Source organism: Rhodnius prolixus, unplaced genomic scaffold, assembly GCF_049639745.1.
Source record: "Rhodnius prolixus isolate KJV_2025 unplaced genomic scaffold, Rpr scaffold_1, whole genome shotgun sequence".
NCBI classification, from domain to species: Eukaryota; Metazoa; Arthropoda; class Insecta; order Hemiptera; family Reduviidae; genus Rhodnius; species Rhodnius prolixus.
Genome location: NW_027411581.1, coordinates 9289507 through 9314496, shown reverse-complemented (window position 1 = coordinate 9314496; position 24990 = coordinate 9289507). Strand labels below are relative to the sequence as shown.

The 24990-nt window shown below is 34.7% G+C and overlaps 1 protein-coding gene across 5 annotated transcripts in view; it reads left to right on the top strand.

Annotated features, from left to right (window-relative positions):
- Nucleotides 1-24990, top strand: part of LOC141460614 (uncharacterized) — a 610369-nt gene that overhangs the window by 290597 nt on the left and 294782 nt on the right. For all 5 annotated transcript variants that reach the window (XM_074140978.1, XM_074141047.1, XM_074140825.1 and 2 more), the window contains exon 2: nt 8431-8527. In XM_074140978.1, coding sequence (XP_073997079.1) covers nt 8455-8527 — 73 coding nt within the window. In that variant the 5' untranslated portion in view covers nt 8431-8454. The remainder of the gene's footprint in view (nt 1-8430; nt 8528-24990) is intronic.

Genomic DNA, 24990 nt, shown 5'->3' with positions numbered 1-24990 from the left:
TAGCGCCTAAACGCGTGAACCGATTTTCATGAATGAGGTGTCATTCGATTCGGAACTTTATGTAGATGTGCCTTTTGGGGGTCTCGGCCCTGTACATCGAATGGGAGAGGAGTTAGCCCCCTTTATGTAAGGCCCCCTCCAAAATTATTATTACTAATTACTCTGTAAATCTTGGCCCTATTTTGATAAAATTTGGTAGGATGATAGGGTTAGGGCTCCCCTACCTAACAATAAAGCGACGATCTGCTCTTACACTTATTAAGGGGAAGTATAGCAATCGTTTCAAATTATCGACACGTGAACCGATTTTCATGAATGAATCGAAATTTTGTACAGATTTGTACTTTAAAAGTCTCGACGCTATGCCTCATAAGGAGGGGAGTTTGCCCCACCCAAATAAGGCCCTTTCTAAAACTATTATTACCAATATTTCTACAAAGCTTAACCCGATTTTGATAAAATTTAGCACGAAGAAGTGATTAAAGCTCCTCTACGTGGCTGTGAAGTGCCATCATGCTCTTACACCTACTAAGAGGAAGTACTGCAATCGTTAAAATTATCAATGAGTGAACCGATTTACATCAATGAATTGTCGTTCGATTCAAAATCTTTGCCTTTTAGAAAGAAGTACTGTAATCGCAGTTTATTTTTCTTGCTCCTCTTAAAAGGAAGTACTGAAATCGCAGTTTAATTTTGCTATTTACGTACAAATACCTTCCTATTTTATATAAAAAGGCTTTCTCAAAAAAAATGTTATTGAGGATGGTTTGGGAACCGCAACTATAACCATTCTTTAAAAAGATCTCTCCAGTGGTAGTTACGGTTCCGATTTAACACCTTATCAGGTTATAATGATAGAATAGCTTATTCCAAATTTTAAAAAAATCCAATCTGTAAAGCAGATATGTAACTTTGCTAATAGACAAAAAGGAAAATCTGTCCAAAAGGTACAAAAATCTCCTTAACAAAAACTTACAGTTTAAAAAGTTAAGTATAAGGGTTGATTAAACGCCAAAAGGTACACAAATCAGCAAGTACCCAACATTTCATTAATACTTCATTGATATTATTTAAGTAATTTTACCGCATTAATTTTCATTAATATTTTTTAAGAATTTATTAGATGTCACATACCCTTATGCTGGCCAGTTCATTCATAATAGTTATAATTGTGATAAAATGTATATTATATCTTCGTATAAATAGGTACTTTATTTTAACTCTATTCCAAATTATTCTTCTGATTCTGAAGTTGTCACATATACATGCATGTTAAATTAGAAAAAGACAAATTTAGAGCCGGCTACTGTTTAAATTTGAATCACGGAGGATTTAAAGCAATTTTTCAGTCTTGAATTCGTCTTACCGAAATATTCGTGAGGACAAATAACACACAGTTAATAACAAGTAGATTATTCAACATTATTTATTCATTTCTCAATTGTAATTTAATTTAGTTCCCCTAATTTTACTTATGGTAAAATACTGGAATAATTAGCTGTCCTAAAAATATGCATATCTTATTTATTTTATATTACATATACACAACATTGTGGGAAGAACACCTAGATGGAGAATGTAATTGAAGAAAACTATATTATTTACGATAAAGCCAGATTGACTACTTCATAAAATAACAATTACTTTATCGAAGAATGAACTTAAACCGACGATTTTTATTTAAAAATAAAAATAAATAAAATCATTGATGTAAGTTGGTGTAAGCAATTTTTAAAAAAGTTTATGAATTTTTTAGCCTCATATTTTTTTATTTTTTATAACGTTTTCTTTTTCACCAGTGATTAATAGTTTGATTATTATAGATAAATAGATATTACAGTCAATCTAAGTTAAATGGTGTGCTACTTGAACAAATATTTTGTAGATGAAAATGGCCAGCATAAGGGTATGTGACATCTAATAAATTCTTAAAAAATATTAATGAAAATTAATGCGGTAAAATTACTTAAATAATATCAATGAAGTATTAATGAAATGTTGGGTACTTGCTGATTTGTGTACCTTTTGGCGTTTAATCAACCCTTATACTTAACTTTTTAAACTGTAAGTTTTTGTTAAGGAGATTAATTACAATATTTGCATTAAATTGGTAAAATTCTCTGTATAAGTCTGTGTTAAACAGAATGTTACTGTGGTAGTTTTGAGGTGACTATTAGGTATCTGACGATTCGAATACCCAAGAAGTCATTTAAAAGAGAATTATTTTGGTTATAAGTGTAAACCGTTACGAAAATAGATAATCTCAAACTGCTGGAAAATCTGTTCAGTAAGAATAAATAAGTTAAAGTTTTAAATTTAATTAATTCTTAATGAAGAAATATAAAGCGAAACTGGTTGGAAGAAAACTTGACAGACGTAAACATATTTCTTTTTTAGTTATTAATAATAATGAGTGTCTAGGTTGGAAGTTTTTTTGGGGAGGAGAAAACTTTTTTTAAAACAAGAAAAGAGTAAATCAGAAGTGAAATGTGGTGAAGAAAGATGGAAGAGAGTAAAGAATAAGGTGGGTAATACTTTGCCCAACTTAAAACTGTTATAAGGCCAGGAATCTTTTTCAATCTGAATCAATCTTGATGACGGCTCTTTTCATGGGAATCATAGATCAGGACGAAGTTATCAAGAAAAACAAGAAACGTGCACAATAAAAACGAAGTTCAGTTAGAAAGTTTAAGATACGATAAATTGATTATTAAGTTTCAGTAAAATTTGATAGCTGATCATTGCGCTACAATTCAGTCTCTTATATTCGGTTTTTTTGTATATTCATTGGCACCAGTTTGCTGGCTTCAAACTTAAAGAGTCCATTTTGGACGCTTAGGGCACTAATTGCCCTACAGCGTTTTGTCCTGCATTTGTCGCTTCCCATGAAAAATGAAAATGCTTCTACTGACTGTTACCGCTCTATGCCTAGGTACAAGAGGCGAGACCTGCAAAGCTAATATGCATTGTCCATTTCCGGTCTTTAGGCCTTGGATTTTATTTAAAGGTTAATAAAAGAAATTTACAGTAAAGTATGTTTGCTAAGTCGCCTTCGTCCACGACACCTAATTTGGTAGTTGGACGTAAAGCCTGCCTGAAAAAATAGGCAATTACTTTTACTTTACTTTTACATTATTAGTAATCAAATGTTAGCAGCAACGCCACAATCCTGCAGCTTTTTGGTTTTCTTGAGGAAGCCAAGACCAAGTATTGTGATGCAGAGCCATGAATGGATGATATAAGCTTTGACTAAACCAGCTCGCTAATTTTCGATTAATTATTTCAATTTCTAGACTATATTAAGAAAACCTTACTAAGAGAAAGGAAAAATGAAGATTAGTGCAGGAGACAAAGTTAATTTACATAACGTTCGATCGATACTTTTGCGAAAGTTTAAATAACTTTTTCATTTCTTTGTTTATTTTACAATATCATAAAGATTGATTAATGGCTGCCCTTTTTTCTTACTTGTTTACCGACTTATTTAAAAAAAAAATATCTGCCGCTAATGGTGGCCCCCCTTCAGCTTGAAAAAGTTGAATAAAATTTTGTTCTTTATTCACTATTATTTATCTTGTATACTTTTATCTGTTTTATCGGATATTTTATATCCTATTATCGGCCAAAGTTTTCTTTTTTCTTCGTAATAACTTTTGAATTAGTTTCTTTCATAGATAAATTTGTTTATTTTTGCCCTTATTAAAAAATAGTAATAATAATAATTATTTATTGCCCTTTACAAAAAAATTTGGAACTTAATCAATCTTGCAATTTGAGATTGATTGCGGTTTAGCTAAAAGTAGCTGAAACTGGGCAACACAAACCAACATAATAATGATAACCAACAATAACCAAATAATTTTGATGTTGAAGTTGAATAAAGTTACCCAAAATAGCGGCCAAAAATACAGTAATTAGCGTCTCTGAAGGCCGATTTTTAGTTGTCATAATAATAATAATAAAAAAAAAATGTATAAATACATTAAAAATATTGTATTATAAATTATACTTTTGAAAATTTAAAACTTATATCTGTGAATTGGCAAATTTTTGTGGCATTTTTTTAAAAGATTACCGGAATATTTGTGAGTAAAATTGATTTAGAGAGGAAAGAGCTTTTAAGGTTTTTACCCATTTAGAAGCTAATTTGTTGTTATCATAGGTACATCGAACTCAAAAAGAATTATTCTCTACAGGAAAGCTCAATGAGAATGACAGCATTATTTTGTATAGCTCTACTAAGATACATCGGGCCTAAGAAACACTAATAATTTTGGCTTCTTTCCTTTTTCAAGTCATCCAGTCTCAAAGGCCTTCCTATATTTTCCAACTCCTTATGTTTAAATCCTCCATCCATTCCCGTTAATACTAGATCTCGCCCATCTGATCTCTATATTCCCTCTAACCGTACCTCATCCTTTGACAAATCCTTCCTTATACGTGCTACCTCTCTCTGGAATTCCTTGCCATCATCTGTCCGCCATGCTCCTACCCTATCTATCTTTAAATCCCGTCTATTCAGTTTTCTCCTTTATATCCAGCTTCCTCCGAAATTCTAATTGTTTTAATTTATTTCCTTAATTTCTGCTGTTATTTTTATTTTCACTTTTTGTAAATACTTATTTATTTATTTATTTTCTTTTTAACACAGGCCAAACTATTAAGGCCTCTATTTGTTCCTGTATTTATTCTTAGGGGACAATTGTCCCAGAATAATAAATTTCTTTTCTATTTCTAATAATGTAGAATAAAACTACAAAACAAAATCCGAATTTGTAAGTTTTATGCGTGTGTTTATAAAGCTTTCAAAGAAAAAGCACACAAATTAGCTTTTAAATGATTCAGAAAAGTAAAGACAGAAACATGTCAGTAAAAGAAATTTTCATTTAATTAATTGACCCGCTGTGCAGAAAAGTTTGCTTTTAGTTGAACTTTTTTTTAGATAACACATTCTGCTCCAACTTTAATGGGGAAATATTATGACCATTTCAACTTTTTCCCGAGTTGTAGAATTTAATAGAAATACTTATTCTCCAGTCTTTTTTGTTATTTACAGCTTTCTTGGTGGTTTTTATAAACATGCTTTGTGCTTGCTGAAAGAACACAGGGCGTATTAAATTTAGGTGCAGCTGATTTATTGTTATTATTGCAGCTTATTAAAGTTATTTCTAATTTAGAAAATGTTTAACTTTAACACTTTTTTTTCCGTGTTTAAAAAATAAAAGATGTAAATTTGGGTTAAACTGCCTGAATTAAAGTCACATGAGGGACTCATATTACTTTTTAGTTATTGATTATTTCATTTCAGATACATGATGTAAGAGAGCGCAAACTGTTGAACAAGCTCTGACATCAGTACCAAGATAAAAAGTATACGAAACCTTTGTGTTTTATTGTCCAAAAGAGTTTGGCCAATAATCTTGCATTTTGAGCAAATATTCAATGTGGTTTAACAAGTATAGTATTGTTTGTTAAAGGGATGAAAATTAAATGAAAACTGATGGTTTTTTAAAGTGATAATTGGAAGCAGATAGCTCTTTAAATTAGCCGTATTTCTAAGGTTTTTCCACAAATTGAAAGATAATTAAAGTAAATTTAAAGAGGCAAGTTACGTGTAAAGAATTACCTTACAAGTAATTGTAATGTAGAAAAATTATTATCAAATAATTATTAATAAAATTAAATATACTTTAAATATAATTATTATACAAGTCTATTTATTTTTACTAAATTAGAGATTTAATTAATTTTCACCATCAATGCAGTAAAATATTTTATTAATATTGTGGTAAAACATTCAATAACTTTCAGTAACAAAATTTTAATATTAATACTGTTAATTGCATATTAATATTAAATGTCTTAATTGCTTGATTTCTATTCAAATGATCAATCAACATCTTGCATGAAATCTTAATATTAAATTGAAGATAAACGAGCGTGAAAATTGAATATAATTAAGACTTAAACATTCGTCCAATTTAAATGGCAGTAACTGTTTGGAAACTATTTTGGAATTCCTAATGATTACCTTTGCAAATGTAAATACATGCCGTCCTACTTTGTTGGGACTTTAAAGTTGCGATAAATACCTTAATCAAATTGGTTTGCTTTAAAGTTGCCAAGTTGTATTTATTGGTAACTGCTTTTTGTATTTGGCAATTTATTTGCTGGGTGCATGTTAATTACATAAATTGAAGGTAAATGTTATACAATGATTAGAGAAACATAACTATTAGAAAGTTACCACTTTTGAATACCGCAAGTATCGGTATTTGAAGTAGTTCTTTTTTTTAAAAAAAATGATGTGTTACTCTCGCATTTATTTCAACAAATAGATTTGTTTTGTGCCAAGTACCAAACTAGGTTTTTCAATCCTCTAAGATAATTATTTCTAGGACAAATGTAGTTGAATGGCTTGAAGACATTTTGCGGATTGGCTTTAAACGAATTTTGCCTGCTGTTCACAGTACAAAAGAAGTCGACCAATGAGAGAGTACCACACGCGTTTAAATAAAAGCATGCTTCGCTGAGTGGTAAATACCAATAACAATCGTTCTAACATCAGGCTACTGTTGTCTTATGTAAAATTAGCTTCTCAAAAAACTGTTTTCAATTGGTTAATTGTCGCAAAGTCTGATTTAACATCGGTAAATAAACCTTTAATCTTATAAGTGAAATTGACAAATTGTAAGAATGTCTTAGACCTTAAAAGATGATTCATTGAAGCGCAATGAATAATCTTCATTATTGAATTTGGCTTCAAGAAACAAATACCTGTAATTCAATAAGCTAGGCAGAGTAAGCCTGTCACTCCGCTATAAATCGTCAGTCTATGCTCCATTAACGGCTAACATTGCATGGAGTCAGAGGAGAAAGAACATTTATTTACGAGGGTCGTTTGAAAAGTCCGTGCATAAATAAAAACTACTTAATTTTTTGGGGTAAACCTTTTTTATTTTTCAACATAGTCTCCTTTTAGGCTTATACACTTCGTCCAACGCTGCTCTAGTTTCCATCGGGGGAATTGGCTATTCAGCCTACGCCACCGCGACACCCCAAGGATCTATTGTGGCATGCTGCTCTAGTTTGTTGATCCCTTCCGAATAATAGGATTTGTCCAAGTCTGAAAAATAGCCATTCGTTTCTGCAATCACCTCCTCGTTGAATAAAATCTTTTTCCCGCCAGCCATTTCTTCATATTGGGGAACAAATAGTAGTCCGAGGGAGCCAAGTCTGGAGAATAGGGGGGATGTGAAACGAGTTGGAACCCTATTTCCATTAATTTTGCGACCACAACTGCTGAGGTGTGAGCTGGTGCGTTGTCGTGAGGGAAAAGGACTTTTTTGTGGGCCAATCGTGGGCGTTTTTCTTGCAGCTCGGTTTTCAAACGGTCCAATAACGATGAATAATATGCACCTGTAATAGTTTTACCCTTTTCCAGATAGTCGATGAGGATTATTCCTTGCGAATCCTAAAAGACAGTCGCCATAATCTTTCCGGCCTTTTTTGGCGCAGATTCCCCCTTGGTAACCCATTGTTTAGATTGTTCTTTGGTCTCAGGAGTGTAGTGATGTATCCATGTTTCATCCACAGTGACGAAACGACGCTTAAAGTCCTGCGGATTCTTCTGGAACAGCTGCAAACCGTCCTTACACGATTTCGTTTTTGGTCAAGCGTGAGCAATCGCGGCACCCATCTTGCGGATAGCTTTGTCATGTCCAAATGTTGATGCAAAATATTATGTACCCGTGCATTCGAGATGCCCACAGCACTAGCAATCTCACGCACCTTCACTCTTCTGTCATCCATCACCATATCATGGATTTTATCAATGATTTCTGGAGTAGTAACCTCAACAGGGCGTCCAGAACGTTCAGCGTCACTTGTGCCCATATGGCCACTCCGAAAATTTTGAAACCACTTATAAATTGTTCTAATCGAAGGTGCAGAGTCACCATAATGTTTATCAAGCTTCTCTTTAGTCTCCTGAGGCGTTTTGCCTTTTATAAAGTAGTGTTTAATCAACACACGAAATTCTTTTTCCGTCCATTTTTTGAAAATTACTCGACTTCCTCGATTCAAACGAATGCCAAACACAAAGAAATAGACCGATCTGGCTGAAACTTGGTGTGTGTTCTTCCAAGAGATGCTACTAACTAAACATAACCTCGATACGCGCCAGTGGTGCTATCTCTCTGACTTTGCACGGACTTTTCAAACGACCCTCGTACTTAAATCAATGCTGTTTAGCATTTTGTCATTCTGTTTTTTAAGAAGACAAAAAGATTGAGGTTTGCTGCTGTATACCAGACACTTCATATTAGTACACAGTATTTTAAAAATTATTTATGAAAATGTTTTAAATTATTTAAGCCTTTTTAATGATTTCCGAACAAAGTTTATTAAGAAAGTTGTACATCATTGCAGGATGATAGAGCGCTGCAAGTGACCATGATGAGAACTGCTTTATCCTGGCTGGTGCTGACACTACACTTTGTCCTGCTCGCCTACTGCGACAACCTAGGTATGTACCACATTCTTTACTATTGTTACTAGGCTAACTTCCCAAGAGATTTGCATTGTTCTTAAAAATGGTCGCGCTGGCTGTGTAAGGAAAGGTACATGAGAACGTGAAGCCCAATCAAAGAGGAATGAGAAGGTTATGCGAATGTACGCCAGAAGGGAACATTAACTATTGAATTTAGTCGCAGAGTTTTGAATTTTTTAGCAGTTCAGTAGTGTTAAGTTCGGAATATTTTTAGAGCTAAAAGGGCAAGGATTAGTTTTTTTTGGCTAGAAATAATACTTATGAAAATCGGTTATTTTCAACTTAGAGAATTGACTTTTTTTATAACAAGCTGCGTTATATTTTTACTGTAACCTACGGTACGGAACTAGTGACAATCAGAAATGTAATCACAAAGAGACCCACACACGTTTTTTAGAGCATTATCATTAAAATAAGTGAGAAATTTAGAAAAGAGAAGGCAGAACTGGGGCATTATTAAACTCCAAATGTACTCCTTCTGCCTTTAAGTTCCAAAAACTGAATATTCAGAAATCTTTAATCTCTACTCGCTCACTTTTTATCATAAAACCAAAAATCCAAAATTAAATTCCTCATGAAATGTGCAAACACATCAAATGCAACCGTTGACTAATATTATGAAACGATTTAAGCTTTTTTTTACTATCCAATATTTTTTTTTTAATAAACGGCGCACAACATCCGTCTTCATTGGAATCCGAAGCCTTCTTCAGCGCACTGCCGGTTTCCGGGGCACTCTCACCAGACGTTGAACTGCAAGAAATTTCTAGAAAGAGAAAATCTAAGAGTAGGCAGCTGGATTGGAATCAGCTATCTCCACGTGGGAATCCAATGTGCTGATCACCTGAGTTAATTCCTACTTTTGCATATTTTAGTAATGCACTTTACAAGTACGTGGTCTCTTTTTGAATTCTTAATCGCAGCATCACTCGCGTTATATCTTCCAGCTAGGTGAAAGCTCTAAGTAATCATTGCTGTATCATGCTTACTAGATGAAGTAATCAAGCATTTTCCAGAAGCTAATTTTAATTTCTAGTTCCACATGTAACTGTAAAAATTGTTAACGAGTTTTTGTTAGGCTTTTCCTGAATTGTTTTTCGTCTAAACATTTCTCTAAAACTAACAGATGGGAGGAATAACTGAGACGTTTTGTGTTTGACCAAAATTAAGAAATTTGTTACTTGGCTTTTCCCGGATCTGATACCAAGATCGATCGACAGTGAATGTGAAATTTTTTTCTTGTACTCTGGATTTTAGTAAATTTTGTAGATTTGCACGAGATTAAAATCTGTATGAAAAGGAAGTGGCGTTATTGTTGCATAGATGTTCAGTTCACCAATTTTTGCGCTTAATTCTATGTTTACTAAATCATGAAACTAATAAACAATGGTTTCACAATTCAGTAAAAAGCTTGCTGGCAGACTTTCTTGATGGGCTGAAAATTTTGCGGTCAGCGAGTGTTTGTGAATGTTTACCTCAGACTCAGAATAGGATTGTAAAATGAGCAACAACTGAGTATCCGCTTGTTTTGTGGGTTTGGAGTGCACAAGGTCAGTAATCTCACCCCAAGTGCCTCCAACTGGCAGACATTGTGAGACTCAACAATTAGTAGACCCCCATACGTATGTGCGCGCAGAGTCCAATTATAAAACTATGCAACTAGAACGGTAAGTAGGATTACTTCCGCAGGTTAAAACCGCCGCTCTAATTAACTCTAAACTTGTTGTCTCACTCACTCTCGAGTAAAGAGTCACTGTCGGGGGTCATCCTTAAACTCCCAAGGTGGAATTCTTAGTTCGTCCAATTAATTAGTTCTCTAAGTCGTTTAATTAGTAACATTGTTTGGAGATGAGAGAAATCGGATGTGAAATTAGTGGTCCAAATGTTGATATTTTTCTTAGGATAGCTTATCTGCTGCAAAACATTGTTCTTTTTTTCTCTGCCTTCATTCAATCAGAATTCTAGCTTCAAATCATTTTTCGTGGAAAAAATCTAAAGCTGCGTTAGTATTTAAAAAGAAACTTTTCTGCCTCGAAAATTTAAATTACAGCTGCACTTATTGTGTTCCTAGACAGTATAGAGAGCTGAACACGATTTTTTCTTCCCAGCAGAACCCAGAGAGACCTCACTGCCAATTTTGGACATCGATAGAACTACCAGAATCAGATAATGGGAATAACAAGAAATAGAAATGCGATAGCGCCTAGTTAAACTCTTGCGCCCAGTCGAAGAGGTTTTTTAAAGAATGTTAAGCCAAAGGATTATTTTGAGGACATCAAATGGAACAGGAAAGATCTATGGAACATTGTAGCTCAAATTACTGGAGATGAACCAGTGGTTCGCCACTAGTTCAACATTTGAGGTAGGTTATTCAGCGGGACTCGTTGGACAACAGTCTGGAATTGAAGAGTATACAAAGTCGATGGCGCTCTACCTTAGGGAATGCTCACACTTTGTACATTGTAGATTTAAGGTATTTGTAGCGGAGGTAATACAAGTTGTAGGACAAGTCGATAAACCTGTCTCTGGAGACAGGTAACGAGACTAGTTAAGTTTAGGGAGAATTGACAAGAGGTGATTACTAATCAGCGTTCGATGGTACACAGTAAGGTTGAAGATAAGGTTTCATGCATTTGGAATACGATATTTCGCTATTGATTAATTTGGACAGTCCTTAGCTTGACGATCAGTGACTGTTACTGTTGATCAATTCATATTTCATCCTATCTCAGTATATATATCAGTTGACTTATCAATGTAATTTTTATTAAGTCTCCCTGCTAGAAAGAGGCCACTGCAAAGGGTAAACTACAGCACTTATCAAATCAAGAGAAAGGATTCAGTCATTTATTTCTGGAGGTGAATTGGATAGGTAGACACTTAACTGAATGGGGTATTCTCTGATTGATGCTTCTGTAGAATGATCGAGTTTCGAACTGTGACATCTTATTGCCTAAAGAAAATGTACAAATTCAATTGTTTGAGGGCTGTGAAGCCTCTCTCCCAAAAAATATACTTAATTCAGAGCAAAAGAACTCTTCATCTCCTAATACAATAAACTAGTCAAGTTGGAGATGGTTCCTCGAAGAGATCATCGTATTTTAACCAGTAATACCTATTCAAGTTAGTAAATTAAGACGCACAACTAGGTAGTTTAATGCATAGTTTCAGCTACGAAAATACCTAGAAGTAAAATTCAGTAGTAAGTTCTGTAGCAATCGAGACGAAACAGCAGTATAGAGCGAGGGAGGGTGATTCTGAAGCCGTGTGATTATGGAATTGGTAAAAGCAGGAAAAGAAAACAAAAGTTACGATGACGACTAAAAGAATATAAAAGTTTCGGCAGTTAGAAAGTTGGGATGCACTCTTTCAAAGAAGTCGAATTACAGTCCTAGAAACCAACTACTCGCAGACTTCAGGCAGGCTACAGATGTTGAAGGCATTAAAACGTACGTTCCACCGTAAGCAAATCTCCTCGTAGATCAAAATCATCATACCCAGAACCTCGGTAATATTCTGAGGCGAGCTTTGGCAACAAGAGGCAGGCAACAGTCAACGACTGGAAAAATACTGAATTAAATGCGAATAACATTCCAATAGTCAGGAAAAGCGATGTACTGTATGGGGTGTTTATACCCACAGAGATTCCATTAAATAAGGATGATAACGCTGGTTAGAGCAACTAAATGGAATGGATGAGGACAGAGCGCCCAAAAGAAAAAAGGTGTTGAAGATCGCCCAGATAGCCGAACAGCTTTAGAAAAGTGAAGTAGGCTGTGAAAGAAGATCTGTTTGAAGATAGGTTACGTAAAGTGGAGATATTTAGAGAGACCCTTTTAGGGCTGAAACGCCACAAGAAACCAGGAGAATAATTCCCTATTGTAGGAATTACTAATTTATAACTCTGTAAATGGTATAGCTTGGATGTCACCATTACATTGAGCTCGTTTGATAAAAAAAAAAGTTATCCACCCGCTATTTAAGTAATTACAAACAATTACCACAACTTTATTGTTGGTTTGTATAAAATTTGCTCCTTCTCCATACATCCTGTGGGTTGGTTCGCTAATCCTGTGTGTTTAAGGATATGTGAGGGCCCGACAAAGCAGCCTCTACCGACAATAAATTTAACAAAAACACCGCTACGGCTCTGCTGTGTTGAAAATAGATATACACAGAAGGCTTACTTTGTGCTGCACAAGCTTGTGTTGATAATTTATTGCGCAAAATACACCTTCCTCCACAGATCTTTCACAGCGTAAAGTATTATTCTTTGTTGTTAAAGTTCAGCCCTTCTGACAAATGTGAAACAAATGATACATAACCAAGATGTTCCTTTTATAAGATTAATAATAATGAATATGAAATTTAAAAAAAAAATAATGAAGTGTAGAGCAAACCGACGCGACGTCAGGGCAATTCGCTATCTATACTTGTATCCATCCAACTTTCACCATCTGGCTTCATTTTTAAAATAATTTTTCACCGAACAATTACTTGTTGTTTTAGTAACAATAAGGCAATTATTTCTTTGAAAGTTTACGCAAAATATGGAATGATTAATCTTCAAGATGTCTGCTACAAAGTTTTAAGTGCACTCGCTGAGTTAAAACAAAAAAGTCACAATTAATTGTCCATCTCAAGAAACTGCTCTGCTTTTTCCTTGCTCCCTGCTGTATAGTTTAGCGATGGCTCCACGAAGGAGCTTGACAATGAAATTTTTATGCGCTTTGTACGTGAGCATTATATTCATTGTAACACGTTCCAATTGATCACCATGACCCTCCGTTTCGAAGGTGAATTCTCCTATCGATAGTTCCCGACCTCAAGCAACCCTCCTACAACAAATATTCCTTATTTCCTTTTTAAACTACATAATAAACCCACTAGATCCATACGATTTTCTCAGCCATCTTAGCTTCATCTTCCATTATCTCTACCTTGTCCACGCAGCTGTACTTTGGAAATTTTTTACCTACTTCAATGAAAAAATTGTCCATTTAACTGTTTTCCAATGTTTTCTAGGCGCATCGAAAATGTGATCATTAGCGCCTCCAACAGCCTCTTTCATTTGTTTTCAAATAATTTATTTAGGTAATTTTTTTTTTGCAAATTTATTTATTTGTTTGTTAAAAAAGCTTTTTTAGTGCTTTTTGTTTTACCCAATTATTTCAGGCCTAATTAGATTGTTATTGTTTTTTGTTTTATTATTCTTCTGTTTTTACAGTTTTATTTTAATATCAATGTTTATTTTAATATAAAATAAGATAAACTTAAATATTATGCAACATTATTCTATTTGTTATTATGCGATAAAGGTTAAATGATAAAACTAGTGACTTGCTAATAGTAGTTAGGTAAAAACCACGGCGTGCAGAGTGCGCTGAAGATTGCGGGGACTCAACTTGACAGTGATAAGATTTACCCAGCAATAGCGCCTTGGATATTTTAATATATTCGAAAACTTACTTTTAGAATTTATTTATAAATTTACTCTTTATTAGGCCTTCTTTTATTTATTGTTTCTTTCAATGCTCATCAAAGACACTATGGGCTTCATGAAGCTCTACCTTTTCTAAGATCGTACTCTGTGGGAGTTTGAGCATTTTACTGATCAAGAACACTTTTAAATTCTATTTCATGGAGCATGCGCAGCATGTTAAGGTGACACAAGCTTACAAATAAATTTAAAATTTAGTTTCCTTATTTAAACTAAAAACAATGCGAACAGTTTTATAAAGTTAATCATTAGTTGAAGGGGAACCATAATATAATATGGAATACTCTACCGAATCAATGTAAATCTTCAAAAAATGTCTTTAGTATGAAATCGGCCATTCTTCTTTATTCTCCCTTTTACTCATCAATTTAATTATCGCAGTAAGATTTATACGTATGAAATTATTCACAAATTTGTATTTTTGCACAATAGCGTTGCAATAGTCATTTCCAGAGGTAGAGCCAGTGATGGATGTGTTTAAAAATGGTAGCGTAGACCATTACTTCGTTTCTATAAAATATACTGGGAACTACGAAGTAGACAAATATACGACACACTAAAGTAGCAATGAATCAGTCTAAGAACTATATGACTCTATAGAAGCAATATTAGGGGAGTAGGTCTGTTGTAGAAGAGATGCACTTAGCAGCGCCCCTCCGTTGGGAACAAGATTTAGAATGAAGTCTGTATTCATGATTGTAATGTGCCAGTAACTGGGTACTGTTCTAGCCACTTCTACTGCAACAACTACTTCTTGTCCTTTGCTTATAAGTTGGGTCGATGGCTATTTTGTAAGTATGACTGTGTAAATGTGCGCTGCCGTTTCCATTCTAATGGAATTGAGTAATACCTATTGCCTTAGCCACACATCGTCGTTGTCTTACAAGACTATCTAATAGTAGTCCAATAAATGTGCGATTTAGTGTCAAACCACTTCACTCAGCAGACTGGTTTTTACTCCAAGACCTCTCTCACCGACTGCAAGAGACAGGAATTTTCATGGTAATATCATGAAATAGTTGAAGTCCTTGCAGTCCCTAAGCTGTATATTAGTGCTTACAATATTTTTTTGATTTAAGTGGAATTATGCTTTTAAAAAAAAAACAATTGATTTCGCTGCATAATGCATAGAACTACAAGTGGCAGATATTATTACTGAGTGGCCTTGGGATTTAGCTGATGGTTGATTGTCACAGTTCCAAAGTATCTTGTTTCTTCTACAGTTTCCAGCAAAACTGGGCAATCAGCGAATGGTCGAAAAAAAGGGGTTCAGAAAAATGAAAAAACTATTTGATTGATCAAAATATTTTATTTAAGTAAAATTTCATTAATTGCATACATACGATATGCTATACCTTCCATACCTTGTAAGTGCCAAAAACAAAACTTCAGACCCTGGTGGACACAGTGTAACTTGAAGAGTTTTTTTTAAAAGGCTTCTAGGTGGCAGCATAGTCCATTGAGTGTTGTAAAGGTTTTGCTGGTATATTGTCAGGAATGTCCATGAAAACGTTGAAGCATGTTTTACCAACTATATTTTAACCATGTGAATCAAGTCGTTTCTATGGAAACGTTTAAAAGCTGTTCAGCAAAAAGTTTTATATTTCTTGCAACGTTATAGTTTTTAAACAGTTGAAAAACATGGAGAAGAGTAACGATGGACTGCCCACACGACAGAGGACCACCGATATCCACCATTATACTGGATAAATATTCAACTGATAGTATTAATGCTTATAGCTGTTAAGGGGATGCTCATAACCTTCAGTAATCATTCACAGCGTTGATCTCAATGCAGACAAAGTAAATAAAAGATTGCTGACTCGGTAGACATCTCTGGACGAAATCTGGTCTCCAAAATTGGGGCATAAATGATGATATTATAGAAAATAGAAATAAGTAATGTTGCCATAGAAACATCACAATTACCGGCAGAAAATAAATTCAAACCTAAAGGGTCTTATTTCCTACCCTAGGAAGTATCCATCTGGATAATTTTGGCAAAATGGATTTATGTAGAAGTTAATAAACATTTTCAAGACATTTTGGATATAAGAGCTATCTGAACAGGATGAAAATTGAAACCAGTACCCCGAGGCAGCGAATTATTTAAGTAATTATAATTGGTTTAAAAAAAAAAAAAAAAAATTTGAAAGCCTACATTCCCGGACCACCTAATATTTTTAAAAGGGGTTATAAAAGAGATGGAGTCTTCATTATCCAAAAGAGAAAATATTCAAATATCAGATTCATAAATGTTAAGAGAATACTCAGAAGAGCAGAAAACGGGCCACTTACAAGTCAAATTACTATGCGTAGGGCCAGATTTTGAGTGAACGAATGAGCGAACAGAATATTAAAAAATAAGAGACCGAGCACCTCAAGCTTTGGTGCATGTAAAAACCAAAATTTCAGACGAATCCGTTATCTCAAAAACTTGTAATGGTGGTTGGACGCTGAGTACGGCCTCAGAAAACAGTTTTATATCTCATTAACTTCTGTTTTCCAGGCCACATGATATTGGTTGTTTAAAATGAAACCTTAATAAAAATTAAATTAAAAATATCTGGAAAGGCAGTATAGGCAGTTTAATCGAAATTCTTTAATATCTTTTGGAATGGAAACATTTTTAATAAATAAAATGGTTGATAGACAACTTTTTTTTGTTTTATAATTGAATATTCATTTTTTTATTTGATAAATTAGCTTTTTAATTTGCCATTTAAGAGATCATTAAAGTAACTTCTTAATGAGCGTTGAATATTAGTCATTATTTATGCCTAAATTATTTTCTCAACTTTTAAGCTTAATGAAGCTCATTAATTACACTTGTTGAAGGTAAATTACATTTTGTATTTATTCTGTAATTTCAAGTAATTTACCATCAAAATGTATTGTAATTGGTACAATCAGTCAATGGATCTAATGGATAGTAGAACCTTTAGGCGTCGGCACAATTTAAACTATACATTTATTGAAGTCTTTCGAGCTGCTGTTAATACATACCCGGGTATAACCTAGGGTAGTCGATTTGGCTCCCTTGGTACGCGCATTAAACATGCACAAGCGGTTTTATGAGGAAGTTGGCTGTGGGATGAGTGCTCTGCAGTAGGAATTAGGAGAGTTAGCCGCCACACCCCTAGAGCGCAGCAGTAACTAGGGTAGCCTTTGTAACATCTTGTAAACATTTATAAGAGTATTCGTGGTCGGCTTCATTAGCCAAGTACTTTCCCCATAGTATCAACAAATACTGGTTTTAAATTTTACGTAAGTTTGCTCCTCCAGTTATGATCTACTTAAGCCGTTTCTGGCAGAGAAAAGTGGGAAAGAACTTCGCAGTTTTCAACACCTGGAAAATACCTTTTTCCTTATTCTCCCAAAGATTACAATCGAAAGAAAGTTTTTAATTTCAATGTTAATTGAACATTACTAATTTTGTTTGTCTTCTATATTACAAATTAAATAATTAAGAAGACTTTAAAAAACGTCTGTACAGTAAATTATTTCTTCACAAAGATACGTGCAATTTTATCTTTGAAATTTAAGATGGTTTATTTGGCAGTAATTGAGCTGAAGTCTCAAAATGGCCTCAAGTTTTTATGCCTCCATTAACTTTTGTTTTTCCAGGCTATATCTTAATTAAACTGAAAATGAAGCTTATCACATGATAACTTGATAGTTGAACGGGCGGACATTCCCTTCATTTGTAATATTAGATTAGATTAAGAAAGGGGACGGGACCTATGCCCCCACGGCACCGCAGCCACAAGATACTTATTGTGCCTTCCCTTTGGATCTAGTAGATGAAATCTCCCCTACTAAAAGAGGTTGAGGGCTTTCCCTACTAGTTCTTCTTGCGCTACTATCTCCTTGAAAAGAGCTAAAGGTTTCATAGCACAACCACTCCAAGTGAGAGGCTGTTTCCTCCTCTTCCTGACGCAATCTGCACAACAGTTTCGAGCTAATAAGCCCCACCTTGTACAGGTGCTTCCCCTGTGATCAAAGTAATCTGATTCCTACCCAAGCACTGAGTAACTTTGGCCCTTTCTTTACCCAGCCAAGGCATCATACTCTTACTGTGTTTGACCCCAGAACACATCACCCAGTTCTATTCATGCTCTCTCTCCAGATCCAGTCTCTGAGAGCCACACAAACTGCACCCTTGGCGATCTTTCGGACAGGTTTCGGGCCAATGAAAGGAGTGTTAGCTCCGTTCCTGGCCAGTTGATCGGCTGTTTCATTCTCTTTAATTCCCACATGACCCGGCACCCATTCCATTCGAACTTTGTTATGCTGAGCCAGCTGTTCCAGGGCCTTTTTGCATTTCCAGACCAGGGAAGAGGTGGTTCTGAAGGAAGTAGGGGTCTTCAGTGCAGCTTGGATGTCCGAAAAAATGCAAATCTCCTTATAAGGATTTCCTCACCACATTGCAATATTACATTCATATATTTTTAAAAATATACAAAATGCTACGTAATTGTCTATCGCTATAATCGTTATGCTATCACGTTAATTACAATGGATTAATTTTTGCACTAATTACAAATAATCCATAAACATGGTGTAAATGCCAAATCTAAATAATATATACATATATATTTAAATTATATTTCGAGAGATACATCATCTATCCAACCGATAAGCTCAATTCTACAGGATTGATCAAGATAGAACTGGAGTCACACTATTTACGTCCATTTATCTCCGGAAATTCTGGCCATTAAGACGGCGCTTTGTTACAAAGGATCAGAAATATAGGGAGGCGAGTGCAAAGGGTGAATTATATCGTTCACAAAGTGGCCTGTGCACGGAGGACAGAAGAAACATGGCAGTTACTATATAGTTCTTTGCTTTTAATTAATTCATTCCCTGGAGCGGTAAAGATTACAACGGAAGTTGCTTGCCAAGTGTGGTGGTAGTGTTGGTTTGATACAGTAAGAATTAGAGAAAATTCTGTGGGTACGAACAGCTGGTGATAGAGCTAATAGGGAGGTTTGAATCACTGTTATTATTAAATCATTTAACCAAATACTTTGTCTTACTAGTACTTCCTTCGTAGAATCTTTTCCTGTTTCCATTCTTTTAAAGAATATTTTTTCAGATTTTAACATTATCTCGAGTTGTTTGCATACTCGCCAGACACACTTTGGGAACTTGTGTTTGGCCAGCATTCGTCGTTCAGAATTGGTGTTTTTGGCAAAAGCTATGAGAATTTAATGACTTCTTTTATTAAAGGATATTCACTCTTGGAAGCTTGAGCATCCATAAAGCAGTTCTTTTATTCTTATTATATATTATAGTCTTAAACTCATTGTTAAAATAATTGCTGTTAACATAAAGAAGTGTTCGCCAAAATACAATGATCAAGGAAGGACGCCATTAATTATTACAATCCCTCACAATGAACTATATAATGATGTAGGGCGGCTGGCTTTGCCTTGTATTAGGAACTGGTGGATGTTAAGGGATTGCAATAAGATTTCCACCCACTTCTTGGCGTCACTATACTTGAGATAGTTCCAAACATCCCTTTCCTTTCTTGATTAATGCTCCTTGACGGTGGAGACGGCAAGAGGGATCATAAATCGCCCTAGACTGAACCGAAATTCGCACTTTCTATAGGCAAATAATGGAGCTGTGATTTATTTCACACTGCGGCAGGAGGAAGTAATATTTCCAGCCAGCATGGCGCCACACTTGACTTGCTAACCAATCTTCCCCATTTATTTGTTTATCAATTACATAATTATAGCACCTACCATATTTATATGCTCTGTTGCAAGCTCATAAATTTATATTCTTCTGATATCTTATTATTTTGATAATAGTACTACTTCTTTTTTAAGCAATGATCTTCTTTTGTGTTGAACGACTGCTTTATTTACTTCGCCTTTAACCCACATTCTAGATTATTCTTATTTTTTGTTTTGAGAACTGGTTAACACCAATAAATTTACCCAGTTGTTGCAATTTTCGGTCTTCAGCCGCCAGAATATTGGGTAAAGAACAGGCACCACGGTAGCCGAGCGGTTAAGAGGCAAGACCTGCAAAGCTAATGTGCATTGTGGTACTGGGTTCGATTCCCCTGTCTAGAGGTCCTGGATTTTATTTAATGGGTTAATAAAAGAAATTTACAGTAAAGTATGTTTGCTAGTCGCCTCTGGCACGACACTTAATTTGGTAGTTGGACGTAAAGTTACTTATTGGGTAAAGAACCAGCCTTCTCTTTTCAAATATGCCACCTTGTTTGGTATTTCTTTGCAACCCAGTTGCTCATCTTCTCCATTGGAAAGTTTCTACTTTTACATAGCGACGGTGTGGTTTAGTTATTTTATGAATATCGTGTTACAGACAGCCTTTCTTCATCCATCACCTAAAACTAGTTTAGACTTGGGAGAGAAGCAAAATCCTATCTCTACTTCTATGCGAGACTTCCCGGAAAGCACTTCTAGGATTAGGATATGAGAGCTTCTCAACCCCTACTGAGATTGAGATTGTGGTTGAGAAGGTAACAAAGAGAGCCAACCTCAAGATGACTGTGGTTTTCCCTTATTGTCGCTCCACTCTGATTACTTGATTCTTGAGAACCTCCCAAATTCTAAATTTAGGGTATTATCTATGGAGTTTGGGGGTTGACGGAGAAGTACATTGGAATCAGACTACCAACTCGTCTCTTCCGAAGAATTTCTCCACAAAGAATGTGGGGTCTCTTAATCGGGATTGTCAGAACTTCCAGGACTTACCCCACGTGCCTGTAATTTGAAAAAAAAAAAAAAAGGTTTGAGTTAAAAAAAGCTCTGATGCTCCCAAATCTGTTGCATCATATGTAATGTGGATGGAACAATTTGATTACAATTTATCAAATGTAATGATTTGAATGATGATGATAATGCTTCGTCTTAACCTGAAATTAGCCCAAATCGGTGAACTAAATTTTTTTTTAAAAATTCATTCTCTTCAGGCGTTCTGTTCGTTCCACTCGACCTGATATTTATCTTTTTTCCTTTCTCAGCTTTGCCTCGTTTGCCTTTAGTGAGCTGCGAGAGCCTTGTCCAATAACTCCTTCCTTTATTGAAAGAAAATATCGGCAGCCCTAACAATCGGCAGCTCCGTTAAGCTCGAAGGGTATATGCTGCCATTATAGTCCCATAAGTCAACAGTTTATAGCTTGTTCCTGTAACCCCCAAGCACCAACTGAAAAGCATTGGCCAACTTCAGCCACCTCCCTTCTCCCAATACCAGAGTCCCTTATTACCACTATCCCTCATCCTCTCCCGAGTCTCCTTTCTCAATGTGGGATTTTTTTTTTCCGTTTTTCTTACTCATAACCAATCCTAACAATATCTTTTCTTTAAAACTAACAAATGATATGAAAAGTACTAGTTTCATCGACTTAATGAACGGATATTTGTAAAATGGTTTCTAACATTTTAAAATTGCAATAATTTCAGAGTTGTGGTTGAGATTCTGTTAGTTTTTTTCTAATAATTTAACTTTATTATGGATGATTTTGGGGAATATTGAGATTTACACACAAATTTTTTTCTTCATACCTTTCTTTATTCTTTCTAGTTAGCTTTCTAGTTAGTTATTGACCACAACATCAATTAACAACGGTCAAAAACCAAAACTATCATTTATTATTAGATGTTTCTCAAGAAATTAAATCTCTGCAAGATTCAAGAGTCAAACTAATGTTTGTAGTTTAAATAATCAATCATTGAAAAGTAAATTTTGGTCCATTTTGTTAGAGGTAGTGGAAGAGTCTACTAAATAATGAACAAAAGGGTTCGTTCCCACTTTGTAATTAGAAAGGTCATGCAATCTTAATGTTCCAGAGCAAACCAAGTAGGATATCAGGAACAATTGGAGAAGGATAAAATTGTTTTCCCTGAGTTCTGTCTTTTATTCAAATAATTTATTTAGTTTTTCACTTTGGAACATCATTAATAATGTAAGCGTTTCGTTTGGTTGTGATTATTTCAAAAAAAAAAAAATCTCCGAAGGGTCCGTTAGTAATTTGTTGGTCAAAATAATTCAATCAATATTTAAGAAAACCAAAAGAAAATTTGTGCTCTTTATTTTTTAGTAGTTGCGGAATATCGCTTACGATTTAACCTTCATTTGATTATTTACTGGGATGAATCTATTTGAAAAACTTTTCTGGAAAAATAATTTTAATGTTTTTGGAATTCTATGCTGGAAAAGGGAGTTGAACAGTCGGGGTTCTTCTCCAAGGAAGGTGGGATTCAACCACCTATAAAATGGCGATGATTCAAGTATATTTCCAAATGCTTTGTTTTTTAACAAAAAAAGTGTTTTCTGTTAAATCTAATGTATACTTTTAATCTACGATTTATCTTTTGAACATTTTGCTAATTCTTAGCATTTCTTTGTCCTGAAATTTTCTTAGACGTTTTGAAGGACCATTAAAATCGCCTTTTCTTGTTCATTACTTTCTTTAATGGTACTAACACTTAGAACGACATGAACTAATGGAAGAACTGTTTCAGTTGAAAAATCACTATAAAACATGAGCCGGCTGTCAGCTGACTGTCGACTTGCGGAAGTACTTTAAAGTGGTGCGTCTTTTAAATAAAGGAACCTGTACAGTCTCCAGTTGATGTTTTTTTAATTTACAAAAGAAAAGAAGATGATTCCGCCATGTTTCCACCAATCTTTCTTATTTTCAATAGAGTATTTTGTTGTTTTTTAACATCAGCAATTGTGGTCTAGTTTTTCAAGATCTGTCTGTAACTCGTGAATCAAGTTTCAAGAGAGGCTTCGATTTATGTGATTCATTCACTTTATTGACCAAAACATGTCGTTCACAGTCTTGCTAAACCAAAACAGTTGGTTTGCAGAACTAAAGTCTTAACGAGAATTCATTGAATTTTGTAGAAAATGTTTTTCGTTGTCATTCCAAAAAATTTGTAGTTTTATTCTAATTTCGTCATTTTTTTTTTTTATCACTTATTAAAACTTTTTGGTTATATTTGAGGTTTTTTTTTTTTTTTTTGTATATTCTGTCTGTTTTTAGCTGATGTCTGCCTAATTAAATGGAAAATATGAAATCTGAGTCCATCCTCACACGTGGAAGTGTGCCCGAAGCTACGAATCAAAAGAGACAAACCCTGGTCCCAATTTTCGGTATCCATGGATAAGGAAACTCGCCATATTCCCCAAAATCTTGGAATTTTAGTAATAAAATTTTAATTCTAATTATGCTAGGGTGGAATAAGCAGGCATGTCAGCCGAGCTGTTGTTAGGCTGAGTTGTACTGAAATGAATTTTACGAGAGAAAACGTTTCAATGTAAGTACTGATTGTATACAATGTAAGTACTACGATTCATGAAGCTCGTAGAGTCCATCTTCGATAAAATCTTACAATTTAATCCTTAAATTTAATTTAATCCTTAGAGGCGGTACTTAAGTTGAATTTAAAGGATACCATGAGGGGGTGTTAGCCTGAATTTCTCATTCTCAGCGCACCAGATTTGCTCCTCCAAATTCAGTAAGTGTTTTTGGTTGAGAAATATTTGATCAAGATGTAACTGTCAAATCCCTGAAGAAACCATTCGTGGAATAGAGTTTTCTCCCTTTTGTTTCACTTTAATTCGTTTGAAACTAAAAGTATATCATTCTACTTATAACCAGTACAATTTCTGCTCAGGTTCTCCTTAGAATCTCTCTCTAATCTGCATAACAAACTATGCTGATGAACAACAGAAATCAGTTTTCAGCTGACAAAACAACTATTTACAAAATTAGATTTCTATTTATTTAACATAGATTATGTATAATAATAAACTATTTTTGAAAATACCATTCCAGGAGAAGATTATCGTGCCCAGTTAAGCCACATTAAATGTGCTCACCCATTTATATATGAATGTTAAAGTAGATTATTCTATGGAATACACATTATAGATGCAGCGCAGGGCGTCTTAAATCTCAGTAACTTTTCTCTTCAATTTAATCCTTAGAGGCGGTACTTAAATTGAATTTAATGGATACCATGAGGGGGTATTAGCCTGAAGGAAACAATGAAATTTCTCATTCTCTGCGCGCCAGATTTGCTCCACCAAATTTTAGAGGAAGATGAATCGCCGAATAGAAAGTCCATTTCCACCATGGCTTCAATTTAATGGTCAAGCTTGCTCAGTGTATCTGACAACAGGACCAGAGTTAGGCTTCGTCTAAGTAAATTAATAGATAACTTGTATAAACATGACATTCCTTAGTATTTGATAGGGATTCCAGTTTTTGGAGGTTCTGTAAAAATAGCGAACTTACACCCCTTTCAGGACGGAAAAGTGTCCATCTTAAGGGAGCTCCGTTTGAGGATGAACCGCTCTTTTTGTAAGGCTGGAGAGAATTGTATGAAGACGAGCTTCAAATCATTCTATACAATATTGAATAGATAAGTGAATGAAGTAAGCTTCTTTAAATAAATGAATCGAATAATAGCCAAAAGTTTGGATTTGAAAAGAGTCATTCCGCTGGAAAAGTCAATATAGTGGTAGAAGTTTGTTAATTCTAAAAAAAAATACATTTTTATTGAAATAAAAAATTGAAATAAAAATTGAAGTGTTAAATAGTGGAAAGGATGAAGACATTGGTGAGGCAGAATGGCGAAAGGAAGGGATATCGCTAAGTAAAGCGATTGAAAAGTGACTTTGGGTGTAAGAATAGAATTGAAGGAGAAGAGAAGAACAACGGAGAAGAGAGAGAGAGCGGCGGTGGAACAGAAGGAGTGTTAGTGAAGAGCACAAGAGAGTGGAGAGATCGTCCATCTGCTCTTTACGGCCGGCAATAAAAAGTTCCGTTATGCAGACCTTGGGCCATGATAGTCTTGCTGAAGTGTGCAGAACTAGGGGGTGACTCAGCCAACCTGCGAACCTAAAGGCGCTTTAAACAGTGGGCAATATCCGGAGC